Source organism: Ipomoea triloba, chromosome 15 (assembly GCF_003576645.1).
Source record: "Ipomoea triloba cultivar NCNSP0323 chromosome 15, ASM357664v1".
Lineage (NCBI taxonomy): Eukaryota > Viridiplantae > Streptophyta > Magnoliopsida > Solanales > Convolvulaceae > Ipomoea > Ipomoea triloba.
In genome coordinates, this window is record NC_044930.1 from 7,214,534 (window position 1) to 7,229,301 (window position 14,768).

The 14,768-nt window shown below is 33.8% G+C and overlaps 2 protein-coding genes across 2 annotated transcripts; both read right to left on the reverse strand.

Annotated features, from left to right (window-relative positions):
• Positions 1-1,606: 1,606 nt before the first annotated feature.
• On the reverse strand, positions 1,607-6,028 carry LOC116007681 (AP-1 complex subunit sigma-2). The gene is made up of 7 exons (XM_031248419.1): positions 5,871-6,028; positions 4,954-5,040; positions 4,225-4,316; positions 3,986-4,094; positions 3,852-3,887; positions 2,046-2,132; positions 1,607-1,966 (listed from the first exon to the last, which is right to left on the reverse strand). The coding sequence occupies exons 1-7, from the start codon at positions 5,871-5,873 to the stop codon at positions 1,895-1,897; spliced, it is 486 nt and encodes a 161-aa protein (XP_031104279.1). The 5' UTR covers positions 5,874-6,028; the 3' UTR covers positions 1,607-1,894.
• A 6,737-nt stretch (positions 6,029-12,765) lies between these two features.
• Positions 12,766-14,499, reverse strand: LOC116006004. The gene is made up of 4 exons (XM_031246249.1): positions 14,279-14,499; positions 13,983-14,195; positions 13,639-13,854; positions 12,766-13,393 (listed from the first exon to the last, which is right to left on the reverse strand). The coding sequence occupies exons 1-4, from the start codon at positions 14,279-14,281 to the stop codon at positions 13,121-13,123; spliced, it is 705 nt and encodes a 234-aa protein (XP_031102109.1). The 5' UTR covers positions 14,282-14,499; the 3' UTR covers positions 12,766-13,120.
• Positions 14,500-14,768: the final 269 nt, after the last annotated feature.

Consider the following 14,768-nt stretch of genomic DNA (forward strand, 5'->3'; position numbering starts at 1 on the left):
ACAAATTTCTTGTTAAAATCTTTCAAGTTTTTGCTTTATTTTCCTTCTATAATCTAATCAATGAGATACCAAAAACCCAAATGATACACAGCATCCACTAGCATCTACTCCTTTTCAAGTGCATGATGAGCTTGCACTTTCCATTAGGCAAAGTGGAGATGTGCAATGTGATAGAATGATACATGGTGGTTTTAGTTCAAAGCATACGTTGGTTCCATGTCCTTAACATCTTTTTCTATTACTCCTTCCCCTCTCGAAAATGTCAATGCCCCGTTTCAGTCATACCCCTTCATGCCAGAGTTCAATGACATTCAGATGGATAGTAGAGTGAAATTCAGTGGCTTGCATGACCAACATATTGTCACAAATTCCGCCACTGATTAACATATTGCAACAAATTCAATCAATGTCACTACCATTGCACCCTCCTTCTTTAACCCACCTACAATACTCATGTAATAGAAAGAAATTAGAGAAGAAACATATATATTAGATGTAAGAAAAAATAAAATTTTAAATCCCATTTAATTTTCAAGAACATGAATATTTCACTGCTATCGCTGCAGGTTTGTCGCAGTTCTTGCGAGCAGAAGACAACAGTTCCGGAGGTGATCTAATGGTGGGCATCCGCGGCGACTCAAGCAGCAACAAACGACCCTTCGTCACCACCACCGTTATCTCCACCATTCTCTCTCTCTCTCAGCTGGTGAAAATACTCCAGTAATGATAGCAGTAGCAGCGAGTAGGAAGGCCGGCAACTGGAACCTCCATGGACTCCGACAAAACATCAGTAACATGAGCAGAGCAGCAGCAGCAACACAGCTGACCGCTCCGGTGGTGATCTAACGGTGGGCATCCGCAACGACTCAAGCAGCAACGAACGACCCTTCGCCACCACCACCGGCATCTCGACAGTTCTCTCTCTCCACCGGTGAAAATACTCCGGTGACGATAGCAGTAGTAGCGAGCGTAGGAAGGCCGGCAAATGGAACCTCCATGAACTCCAGCAACGTGAGCAGAACAACAGCTGCAACACAGCTGACGGCCATAGCTTACAACAGGAGATCGACAACGAACAGTAATAGCTCCAAGAGGAGGAAGAAGACACTAAAGATATGAAGAGACTGTTTTACCCCTGATCTTAACGGAAAACTAACTTTAGATTCACGGAAGGACTAATGTAGAAACGATTTTGATAGTCAAGGGTTTAATTCGTCCAAATTAAAAGACGAGAACCAAATTTGGAAAATCACAATAGTCGGAGGACCTTTGCTGGAATTAACTCTTATAAATAACAAGTATACTGACTATACTACTAGATAATTTTAAACTTAAAAGATAACGTCATCAAGGCCGAAATTAATAGCAACAGAAAATGAAAAACACCAATTCTACATATACTACTACCACGATCAGCTGCAAACATTGAACAGAGTTCATGGATGCTATTGATTTTGTGACCTAAACCAAGTGGAAGTATTTTGTCATTGATTCATGTAGACAAAATACATGCAATGCATAAATACTCCTTGGCATAACAATTTAAAGAAACAAAAGTGGCTTTTATTCTCATTTATATTTAAATAAAAGAATGCCATGCAAAATCTACTCAGAAAAACCAAACATATTTTCACTGTATTCATTACTTTTTTCTCATTGACATCTTGGACATTTCCAAGTACACAAGTGGGCAAGTAGCACAGGACTACAGACTATGCTGTAATATGCAAAATCAAGTATATTGCTACAACCAAGTAGAGTACAAAAGATAAAAAATTGCTCGAAAATAAAGAGAACTAGTACTTTTAAGAACAAGACAAACATATCAGAGGAGAAATAATGTCTCATGAAGATCACATAATGCATAAAAGGAAAATGTCTCTGTACTGCATTCTCATTTTGTGGCTTGTGCAATCATGTTACTTAGCGAACTTGCCTGCTCTTTGGCAGCCTCCACCAAAGAATCCTGCAAGTCGGCCGAGAGGAATCAGTTAAAAAATCTCACACATTAATGCATCAACAAAACTGAAAACCAAGAAGCAAACCTGTGCAGCAATTAAACGCGCAACAGTTTTCTTGCTTGATTCTTGGAGTTCACCAGCAATCAAAAGTTCATCCAGTATGTAATATGCCTGCCAATATCCATAAGTAGGAAACAGTTAGGTGGTGTATGAAGGAGAGCTGTGGTAGAGAGTAGATAAAGCAAACAACGCTCCTGCTAAGTCTGCAGTTGTACTTAAGTTTAGAGACACAAATTCAGTAATCCATAAGGTAAACTAAAGTTTCAAGAAACCTCATAGCATACCAATCAATTGCCTAAAGGTAGATTTTGGGCTTCCTTGTGCAGTGAAGCATTTTAACTCATAAAAAGAAGTATAGAAGTTGGAAGAATAAAGCCGTGTAGATTTCTTAATTACCACATGTTATCTCGAAGGACATGGGGTTACTTGAAAAGCCATGGTTCCATAATTATCATATGTTCTAAATTGAAGACCCATGTGTCTAGATATTTATGTATCTCTCATAATCTATATAAGTTTTTGTAACTTGTTCTATAAGCTTAATTTAGCTAATAATAAAGCATTACTAAAATGTCTTTATTCCCTATCTAGATTTCCTTCTCATAGTTTTTGCCCTACCAAATACAATGGGTGGTAATTCTTTGCGAGCCACCAGTCCATCCCAACATCATTTTGTTCACAAGGTACTACGGCCATTTTTTCCTAATAACCTTGCAGCAATTTTCCAAGTACAGTTACTCTGGTGAACAGTACCCAATCGGTGAACATGCATGTTACTGTTTACTGGGCATTCCCTTGTCATGCATCAGAATTTCAGTTATTTTCAGCATAAATGTTTCTCACTCTTCACGCATGCTCTACCACTGTCACTTCTTGCAGTGAAATTATCATATATGCTTGTCTAGTCATGCAGTTTTGTTTGATGATGCAACGCTGATAGTGCTTCCTCCACTATTTAGTTGCTGCTTCTTCTACTTCTGCTGTTCAATTTTTCTGATCTTTAAAAGTGAGGGGAGTATTGGATTCTAGTCAGATTCTTGTCAACCTCAAGTCAATGAAGTCTTCTTCAATTCGTCATCATTCATGTATTTGTTCTAAAAAGCAATTGCAACTGAGAAGAATTCTTGTCCAACTACTTCTTCGCGATGCTTTTTCTCTTAAAGAAACCGAAATTTGAAGAGATCCTCTACGATTCTATCTTCATGACACTTTCTCAAAAGAATGACTTTCTCAAATTGGTGTCCCACATTAAGTTCCAATTTCAGATTTTTTCCAATGCTTTCTATGTATGATGGGCATATAGCACATGATCCAACTTGAGGAGTGTTGAAAAATATAAAGTATGCAATTTCATTATTACCATATACTGCAATTTCAAGGGCCCAAAAAGGTTAGTTGAAGAGTCATAATTATCACTTGACCCATCCATAAGTCAAGGCTGTTTATGTACCTCTACGGTCTATGAACACTAGGCCTATGTAACTCATTATATAAGCTTTATGAAGTTAGTATTCAAGCATTACTATATTCTCTTTATTACTATCTATTGTGATTTCTTTTCATAGTTTTAACTCTAATGGAGTCTGGAGGGAACTAACCCTTTGCCATGATCTGGACCACCATAACTCCTATGATAACATTCTCAAAAGGAGTGATAACTTGAAAGTTTTGTTAGCATAGAAGCAAAACACAATTTTGGCTCTAGAGTATTGCTAGTTTGCTACCCCAATAGCCATGACTATAAAGCCAACCAAGTAAAGAGAGAGCTAACATTTCAACAAAGTAGTACCCAGAATTGACTGATGCTTCAAATGGTTATAGTGATCATACCTTGTGAAAATTAAATATTAGGTCCAGCTCACAAACCTAAGGAACAAAGAGGAAACTATAATTATTATATTCAAAATATAACATAGAAAACTAAGCTAAGCACTGCTCTTAGTAGCTTGAAAATTCAGACTCACACTGCCAAAGTATCTGTCTAATATCTCAACATAGTGGTGAATGATTTCCAATATCTCCAATTCATTGTCCTCTTGATCAATACACATGCAGAAATAAAGACTAGCATATCTGCCAAATTAACATAAAGAAAGCAAATCATATTTTATTGTTAGGACCCTCCAGTGCAACCACGTATAACTAAAGACAGTAAGACACCATAAGTAGGATTATGAGCTAAAAGTGGTTGGTTCAGATATACCTTTTATAAACAACTTTGAATCCTCTCCATTCCACAAAATTGCAAAGCTTTGGGCCTCGGGTGAGAATCATACCACTGAGCTCACGAATCACCTGTCAAGGGGTTTGCATAACAAGTAATGTCATAAGCATGTAGAAGAAATATAGGTAAATTTGCTTGTAAGTGTTTGTTAAAATACTACACATACTTGCCCATTCTTATCACAGTAGATACTTTATTCTAAGATACAAACAAAAGGATTTTCTGTTCTTTCTGTTGAAAACTAAACTCATTTCAAACAGCTAGGAAGTAGAACAGTCTAAATAAAGCCAATAGCCAAAGTCAGAAAAAGTCTCTAGCAACATGTCTGACAAAGTAAATGAGTGAAGGAGCTTCTTCCCAAATTCTGATACACCTATACGTGCTATGCTCACTTTATTTTGGGAAAATGAAGTGTACCACAATCTTTTCTGGTCTTAAATCCCCACTCCCCAGTCATGAAATGAAGTGTACCACAATCTTTTCTGGTCTTAAATCCCCACTCCCCAGTCATGTTAGTGGCGTAGTGCAGCAGAACATTGCATTAGTTTCCCAAGCAATTAGTACAGGGACCCCACTTGTGAAAGCATTATATCAATGATCCAAGAGAAATATTGAAATAGAATATAACGGATGACCATCCATAGAAGAAAACTTAAAAGCCTATTGAATTATCAACTTACAAATCTTGAAAATAATTTGAAGGGATACCTTAGTTCTCTCCTTCTGGGCATATGGAGAATACCATTTTGTCAGCCTCACTTTTCCCTGCCGGCTTATAAGAAGCACAAAATGGATCTGGAACAAGCAGATATAGTTTAATTGTCTTTCTTCATTTGATATACACGCATACATATAAATCACTTGCTGGCAATGCACTAGTGAATATGTCCCAACTCCCAAGAGATTCACAAATTATACAACCTATAAATAAATTATAGGACTAACAAACACCGAGAAACATTGAAGGTCACCTGAACTTGCACATCAGTTTATGGTTTCATTACAGTTAATATGCAATCATCAGACTAAATAATACTCTATAACTTCCATCACATAGCTAAAAGAAACTGAAGGTAACCAGCAATGAAGAAATGCCAAGAAAGAAAACTTATATTGAGGCAAAGGCGCAACTAGACTCAAGGTGTAGAGCATTGGACAACACAAAGGTAACATCATGATAGAACAAAAGAAACTCATATGAGATCTTTCTTTGGGAAAGCTAACATTTTCATAGAACAATTGATAACTTCCAAATCATGTTAAATATGAGCATTGAGAGGGGAAAACACGGGCAATTGAAGCAAATTAGCTCGATTTGATAGGATTTATATACAACTCGCTTTTAAAAAGTATACATAACATGATTCAATTACAAATTATGTCAAGTAAAGCTCAAGGTATTGCTTGATCCATATCAAGTTTATACGAAGTGCGCGTTCGTCAAACATGTGATCATTTCAGAACTTCCAATGAGGGAAAAAAAAAAGAAATTTCGGAATTGAAGTGCACCAAGGTGTTCAACGGATCGAGATCAGGTAGGGACGAACAGAAACAGATAAACACAGAGATCTGGTAGATTAGGTAATAGGTAGTAGATCGCGGAGACAGAGAGATGAATAGCTTACCATGACTGCAGAATAATGGCCGAGAGAAGCACCAAAGACCGCACTTCTCAACGCTCCCGCTATTGTTTCAAGACCCCTTTACTTGTCAGAGATGAAATCGCAGTATCGCACCCGAGAAAAATGACCCGTTTCCTGATTCAAGTTGTACGGGTTTTCATTTTGTAAAATGAGTGTAATTCAATTTCTTTCTAAGAAAAGAGGATCAAGTAGCCAAATTAACTATGCATAGAAATATAATTCCAAAACTATATTGTTTTAATTAGAAAAACTATATTGTTTTTAATTAGAATGTACTTTTTATTACAAGTTGATTTATTATATCCGGCACAAAAATTTTTTCTATTTTAAAAATTAAAATGCAAAAATTTCATTATCTAAGTAATCTAACACATCTTATAAAAAAATTAGTATTTCAAAATATCAATAAGAGTTTGCAAGAGGAATAATTCACATTATTATTTAACACCAAATGAAATTTTAATCATATACCCAATGAAAACCTATGAATTTACATGTCATAACTTCATTGCAAAACTCATTAATTATTCTTTGGCATCATCAGTAAATCTATTATATATAAATCTATAATCATGTCACTTTTAACAAACAAAAATAATAAATAAATTTTATTGACTCACCCATAGTCATCAAAGCCGCATTAAGAAGACTTAGGGTGTGTTTGGTTTGCACATTGGAATCGAAATCGCAATGTGAATCAAATACTTAGTAATTGTAACTTTGCATGTTTGGTAGTAAGGTGGAATTGGAATGATTACCAATATTAATGTTGGGTTGTGTATGACTCTATAATGAGAATAGATATTTTTAGAATACAAAACAAAAAATTTAAGACAATTGATCCTAAGATAATAATATCCAAAGCATCAATATAAACAAAAAAATTAAAACAAAAATCTAAAAGTACTAATCCAAAGTTAAAAATTAGATTAACAATAAGATGGAATGATATCAATTTTTAATTAGAAAATGAGATTTTTAATTAAAGGGGTAATCAAATTTCATAATTGTGTTTTAAAATTTTTCAAAGCTATCGAAAAGCTTCTTGACTTACTTCTCTGATATCATACAGCGTAAGAAGTCTTTCTCTCACCTCCACGCAATAAGGCAAGATAGGGGAGAGCTTAAGAGATTTCCTGAACAAATGGAAGAAGGAAGTTAATAACGTGTATGATTTTGACTCCAAGGCGGCGATCCTAGTATTTATCCAAGCACTTAGGTCGAGAGACTTCCACATGCAGCTAAACACCCACCGTCCTCGCTCTTATGAAGATCTAATAAGGACGGTTAACCGCTATGAAGAAATAGAGGAAGCCTATAAGAAGAAAAGAGAATAGGAGGAGGCAAGGCAGGAGGAAAGTCTGAGAAAATAGGTCTAACCAACCAGGTGTCAAGCTCGGGCTAGTTAGAGAAAGGAAGTAGAGATCAATCCTCATGAGGACCCCATTTGATCCCCTTGCATTATTTAACCCCCACTAACCCATCCGGTTAGCGTAATCTTGGACCAAGCTGAGGAGATGGGGATGGTGCAGTTCCCAGAAGAGTGCATGAAAGTTTTCCCTAAGATAGACCGTCGGTTCCACCGGCAGGTTGGCCATGACACTAACGAGTATCACATTCTAAAAAGACAAATAGAGGTGCTCATTCAGAGCGGATACTTTACTGAATTTGTTAAGCATCCAGGGCAACAACAGCATCGGCAACAAGGCCAACCCAAAAATGTGTGGTGAAAGGGAGAGGGTCGCGAGCCATCCGCTTCTGACACAAAAAAAGAGGGGGTACGATAAGATCATGGAAGAAGGGGACAATGAGTTAGAGGAGGAACCCATGCAACGTAAAAAAACATGGTATTCACTAAAATGCATAAGATCAACAATAAGGTTATTGATGTAACTATTAGTCATGGTCCGCCCTAATAAATTTTGTTGAATAAAAAAATGTTTCAACTCTTGTCCACACAACCATTTGTGTAAGTATAGTGGGGGGTCAAGGCCATATCCTCAAACTCATCTGAATGAGACACATCCTCGTTAAAAAAATAAATAAATAAAAGGGCTCACACACTTTATTCCCTTAGGGCCGTCACAGGATCCGATCGATCTCGCTACCTACCTGACGGAAGGGTGTTTTCTTGATCAAACTCAAGGCTTGGTTACGAAAATGCTATCCCCTAAGGGAGCGCGCCTATGGAAGAGTCGACCTTTGACCGAGCCTACGGCTAGCCGAAGTAAGCTATGAGTGCGCACTCACAAAAACAAACAAAAAAAAAACAAAGAAACAAAATAACAAAAAAAAAAAAAAAACAGATACTAGTGGCATCCGGTTGCACTCCTCATGTGAAAGGGGGTGGGTTCGAGCCTCAGTGGAGGCGCTGCTGTCTCTTTGTGCTTCAGTAGGTTGAGAAAATAGTTTATGAACCGATACTACATTGTAACAGAGTCAGTAGCACTCAAAAAAATATATAAATATAAATAATAATAATAATAATAATAATAATAATAATAATAATAATTTAGTCGAGGATGTCCTCGGCCATGGTAACCGAGGCGGTGCTCCGATTATGTTCCGAACACAAGTATGACCCATCTTTATTTCTTCTTGGTCTATCAACTATTATAGTATTTTTACTTTTAATTTTTGACTTTTGATTTGTTCTTAATTTTAAAAAAAAAATGTTCTACTTGTAATACAAAATATACTCAAATATAGTATAACAAAATTTTGTAAATATTCTACAAATTAAAAGTATATTGGATTGCCAACGATTTTGTAGTCAAGTGGCATGTAGTGACTCTCTCAAATGGAAGGTCATGACTCATGAGAGACTTTTTGTGCTAGAATTAGTTGTACTCAAAAAAAGAGTATATTGGATTATTAAGTAAAAACAAAAAAAAAAATGAAATCTATGTAGATTTATTCAGGTGAAGAATCTCTTATAAATATAAGAAATTTGTCATTCCAACCATTACGGAAAAAGATTGTAACATTTTATCAAACAACTTTGTCTCTATCAATCTTTTTTTTACATACATATTGTTTTGTATTTTGAATATTCTTATTGCAGAATGAATTATATATATATATATATATATATATATATATATATTAATTTATTAATTTACAAGTGATTTATTAAACTCTCAATTATGTGTTATGTTATTTTAAATGATTGTGTACAGTAATATATTAAGAATTTTGAAATTTTTTCTATGAAAGTTTAAATGAATCGAATATCTTAATTATTTTTAAGTAATTTAATTCTTATGTTTCCAGAGTAACACCAAACATATTAATTAATTTTTCTCACAAAATTATTCTCATCAAATACATTCTTGAAAATACTTTTCAAAATTTTAATGGATGATAAAGTATCAAACGTGAGTTAAAAATATCATACTCCCAACAACTTTCAGCCTAAATGTGGCCTTAATTTTATTTTTTTTATTTAACATAAAGCCACTTTGTTTTCAAAAAAACATAAAGCCAATTTTGATACACACAAATACACAATTATTGAGTATATATTCGTATTCTAGATGGAGCAGTGAACATGTCGTTTTCCCTGCAAACGTACAAAACGATGCTATATATAGCGACCGCCTAAATTCCATACTTACCCAGACAAAAATGACGTCTCTCCCTTATTATTATTATTATTATTATTATTATTGCATCATTATAAGTGCTGATAAATAAATTTGCAATCAACGTGGAGTGTTGTGGCACCGAAAGAAAAAAACAGAATTGAAACGTGTCCACTCAAAAAGTATGGTAGTGGCAATAACGTGGCAGACCAGGTTTTATCCTCTCCACAATATTAAACCAAAGAGTAAATTTAATTAAAATATTAAAAACTTTAATTTTTAAAATAATAACATTTTTATTTTTATTTTTTATTTAAAAATTACTTAAAGTTTTGTTGAGTAACAAAACAAATTCACAGTCATTACTCGAGATCGTGTATTGAATAAATTTTGAATTATAATTTTAAGAGACAAAAGACTACACTGAAATAAACAATCATAAATTGTTCATAGTTAAGTGACTCAAACAAAAAACGTCAATAAATCGCTCTTACTGGGTAATAAAATACAATGTTAGACCTTATTATATTTGACTGAAAAACCTGTGATAAAATAAAAAATAGAATAAAGTAAAATGAAATTTGCTAAAGCTTTACAAAGGAAAATACTACTCCGTACTTTTTTGTGAGTATTATTGACTCTATTATATTGTAGTATCTATTCATCTATACTTTCTCAGTCTGTTGAAACACAAAGAGTCGATTCTGCCTCCACCAAAACTCGATATCATGATCTCCTACTTGGAAGAGTTACTACATGCCACTTGACTATAAGAAAAATACTACTTAAACTCAGGAATTCTATTTTCTACTTTTACTTTCTCATTAAAATTTTGATGTTAACATTTTCTCTGAGGTGTATAAAATAAAGATAACTTATCATCCTTTACTACATCAGCAAATAAATTTTTTTTTTTAAAGTAGAAATTATGAGAGAGGAAAGCCAGAAATGGTAGTGAGTAGTGAGGGCAAGGTACGTGGACTAGGTAGCTAGCTTACAGATTCCCCACGGCTCTCATCTTCCACGTATGGATAACATAGATGTCAATTGCCAATTATGTACTTATTTTATTAGTAAACATATTTTTGTTTTAATAGTATTTCATGGCGTCACTATCCACTATTCATGCTAAAATATATTACGGCTATATTTGACAAAGATAGTTGAAAGCTGAAAAACTACCAGTTAAAAATTTAAATTTAGAGAATTGTCAAATTAGCTGTTATGCTTAAAGTGCTTGATATAATTAATTTTTTAATAATCTTATAAATATAAAAAGATTAAAAAGAAAATCTTCATAAAATTTAAATAGTTTTAAATTTAAATAGATTTGTTTATATATTAAATATAAAATATGAAATTAATATATTTTAATAAAATATAAAATAAGAATATATATTTAAAAATATATAAAGTAAAACAAAATGTTTGTATTTCATAAAATTAGTTTATACAAAAGTTAATGTTCAAACACACAAATGTCAAATTGAAATTACAATCAAACACATTGAAGAGAAAAGACCATTGGGATTAAGTTTGGGAGGAAAGACCAAGGATCGGGTCTCACCAGCGCAGTGTGAGGCAACTCTCAAAGTGAGGCTCCTTGTACGCACTAAACAAAGATCTAGCCTCTGTGTTAAATAAATGACATTTTTTTTTATCTATCTCAATTAAAACCTTTTGACATTTCTCTTCTCCTATATTTTTATTCATCTTCTTCTCCTATGTTATTATTATTATTTTTAATATGTAAACAAACTATATAAATTTTATGAAAAATATTCTTTTTAACTTTTTTACATTTATCAACTTATCAAAAAATTAATTTACCATACTTTTAAACATAATCAACTAACTTAATAACTATTCAATTTTTAACTAATAACTTATAATTTTCAGCTAAGGTTGTCAAACATAATCTATACCATTTTTCCTTTTACTTAATTAATGAAGGATTAAAAAAAAATCAATTACAAGTTTGAGGAGTTCTACTTCTAATTCTTAATTAAAAGTTAGAAAATTAACAAGAAATGTGTGGCTGTGAATTTTCCTTCTCACTCAAAAAAAAATAAAAATTATTACTTTTAGTTCTTAAATTATTAGTTTTTCTACTTTCTAATCATTATGTTAATAATTTTGTTAAATCTTTTATTTCTATTTATCCATCTAAATTATATTTTAACACTACAATTTCATTGCTAAAAATGGAAAACTGTAAGACTATCGAATCCCATTAAACTATTTAAAAAAAAAAATGTATAACAAAGGATAATAATTTGTATTCTTTTCCACACCTCCCAAACCTCTGTAAGATAATGAATTGATAAATTATAATTACTTAACAGTTTATAAGATAGTGAATTGATAAACTATAATTACTTAACAGTTTATTAAGTTAGAGGACTATTACTTAATGTCCACAAAGACTTCACTATATTAAGTTAATTCTCACAATCTCACTGATAAATTATAATTACTTAACAGTTTATTAGGTTAGAGGACTATTACTTAATGTCCACAAAGACTTCACTATATTAAGTTAATTCTCACAATCTCACCCTTGCAACCTCTATAAGATAGTAAATTAATAAATTATGATTACTTAACAGTTTATTAGATTAAAGAACTATTACTTAATGTCCACAAAAAATTCACTATATTAATTAAGTTAATTCTCACAATCTCACACTTGCTATTAAGTCTCGATCTTATATTTCTTTTTATAATCACATTTATATTATACTATATTATTTAATAAAAACAAAAAAAAATACTCAAAACTTTGTACTTCAAACTACTAATTAAAATTGTTTTAACTTCGCCCCGCAGCTTGCTTAGAAGCATCCAGCTTGCCACACATATGGGTCTCAAAAGAGTTATCTTTGAGGGTGACTCGAAGAAGTTAGTGGAAATAATGAAAGGAAAGCAGCCACTCTGAAGGCTGTCTGCAACATAATAAGAGCATGCACAAGAGATAAGACACCTAGAAGAATGGAGCATTCATGCCATATCCCGAGAAACTAATGCCCCAGCGGACTACATGGCTAGTTTGGCCCGAACCTATCCGAAAGGAATGTATATTCTCTGGAACCCCCCCTATAGTATTCATAGCTTGTTACAATATGATTGTACAGGGTTCCCCTACTGGATACTAGTATATAATCCCTGCTAAATATCTTGTAATACATTTGGATTTCCCCCTTCCTGATTAATAAAAAAAAAATTGTTTTAACTTTTAAAGTTAAAAGAAGTTAAAAGATGATAGATAAAGACAGTGAAAATAAAAAGTAAAATTATGTCAAATAATAATAATAGACAGCATTGCAATAATAACTTTACATATAAGGTTCAAAGCAAAGGATGTCACTAAAACCTGCAAATTAAACAAATTACAAGCCAAAGCGCCATTCGGTATTCTATAATCTAATCTACAGTATAATTGAAATGTATGTATATACACATTTTTATTTTTCTTTTACTTTTACTGTATGGTCTTTCTTTTCATCATATCTAACTTTCTACAATATATGGGTATATGGAATATTCTTCACGATTTGGGTGATCATGACATTTAACTGCAGCATCTGAACCCCAAACGCAAATTATATACACTATGCATATGTATAATTGCCACCTGGGTGTGACATATCAGAAAGGAGCCCTGTGGGGAATGCCTTTTCTCCTCCTGGAATTGTGGTGGTTGAAGATGGGCGGAGTACCCGGGGAGATGTTAGTGAAGACCTCATCTCCTGGCTTGTAGGGGAGTGCTCGAATTTGATTGAATATATTGTAATCTCTGCGGTTCTTCTTTGGTGTCAACGATTCATCAGATAACTCTGAGCCTGGAAATGCATCGCGGTTCATCTGTTTCGTCCTCAGAGTGAATGTCAGCTCCTGGTCACCCCGTTTCATTCCATTAAGCTATTAATCATAACAAACAGATCAAATTTTCAATACATTATTAATTTATTAATTTTAAAAGTTACTAAAAGAGATAAATTGTGAGTCACTGAAATAGTCAGTTTTTCAGACAATCCCTGTCTTAACACAAGACAGGATCCATCTCCAACCACCACACATATTTTGATAATATTATTAACCACAAATCACACCAAACTAATCTTTATCATATGGCATAATTAATTGAGAATTGGACAGAGGATGACCTTACAACCAATGGAACAGAAACGGAAAGTATCAACGAGGCTACGGCTGCAGATTTGGCAAGTATTGGTGACTCCTTTGCCGGGACGAGGTTGGGGCCTTTCGTTCAGGAACAATATCTTGGCACTGTTGATAACATAAGTCTGAATACAAGAAATGTCTATGTACCTTTGGATCTCATTCACCCTCACCACATTGTGGTACGAGGACCGCCGTATCTACACATTTCAAACACACATCATAACAACAACTAACTAACCACACATCATAACAACAACTAACTAACCGATTTAATTTAAATTCGAATCTCAATCACTCTAATACTTAAATAGTTAAATATAGTCACCTGAACAACCCGGTGGTCTCTGTGTGAAACCAAACAGTAAGAGCAGAGAGCATCTCCCATGCAATCCAAGCAATAGAGGTTACACTCGCTCTTATTAGCATCCCCGTGAACCGCACAGCTCCCGAAGTAATTCGCCTTCAACATTGGTTTCAACCATGGCGGCCCCAATTCAAGATCATCCTTCCCCTTCCCCATCCCCACCAATGGACTCACCTGCCCCTCCAAACCCACAAAAACAATCATGCACAACTTATATACATATATACACCCAAAAGCTAATCAAGTAAAGAAATTACCATGGCTATATGTATAGAACTTGAAATGAGCTCTTCAATCAATCAATCTATCAGCTGATTCTGCAGAATTCACAGCAGCAACCCATTAAAGAAGCAGAAGGTTGGGATAAAGTGGAAGATCAGAGAAGGGATAGATGGATGGAGAGGATTAATGAATGAATTAGCAGAAACAAAAGTCAAGTTGGGATTTAGCATATATGGAGGACTGAACGAAAGGTGTAGAAGAAAAACCTACAGTGACTGGAAAATGACTGATTATTATTTTTAGTATTGTGTAAATAATTATAATTTCTAAGGCGGTCATACATGGTACTAGTAGTTGTAGTAGACTATTCTATGCTCTATCTGATCTGCTGAAGCAACAGCAACAACATTTAATTATTAGAAGAGGCCAAAATTTATATTCGTATGGTGTGGGCGTGTGATGGTAGTTTAACAAAAAATCTTTGTTCATTAAAATATCACTATATATTCATTGATAATGCCAACA

Bases quoted from the DNA above. Each gene is read 5' to 3' on its own strand.
- LOC116007681 (XM_031248419.1), bottom strand. The intron at 3,888-3,985 runs GTGAGTCTGAAT...TTTGTTCCTTAG, and splicing joins TAGACAGATACTTTGGCAGT to GTTTGTGAGCTGGACCTAAT. The intron at 1,967-2,045 runs GTTTGCTTCTTG...GCCGACTTGCAG, and splicing joins CGCGTTTAATTGCTGCACAG to GATTCTTTGGTGGAGGCTGC.
- LOC116006004 (XM_031246249.1), bottom strand. The intron at 13,855-13,982 runs GTGACTATATTT...TGAAATGTGTAG, and splicing joins GAGACCACCGGGTTGTTCAG to ATACGGCGGTCCTCGTACCA. The intron at 13,394-13,638 runs GTCATCCTCTGT...TATGATTAATAG, and splicing joins TCTGTTCCATTGGTTGTAAG to CTTAATGGAATGAAACGGGG.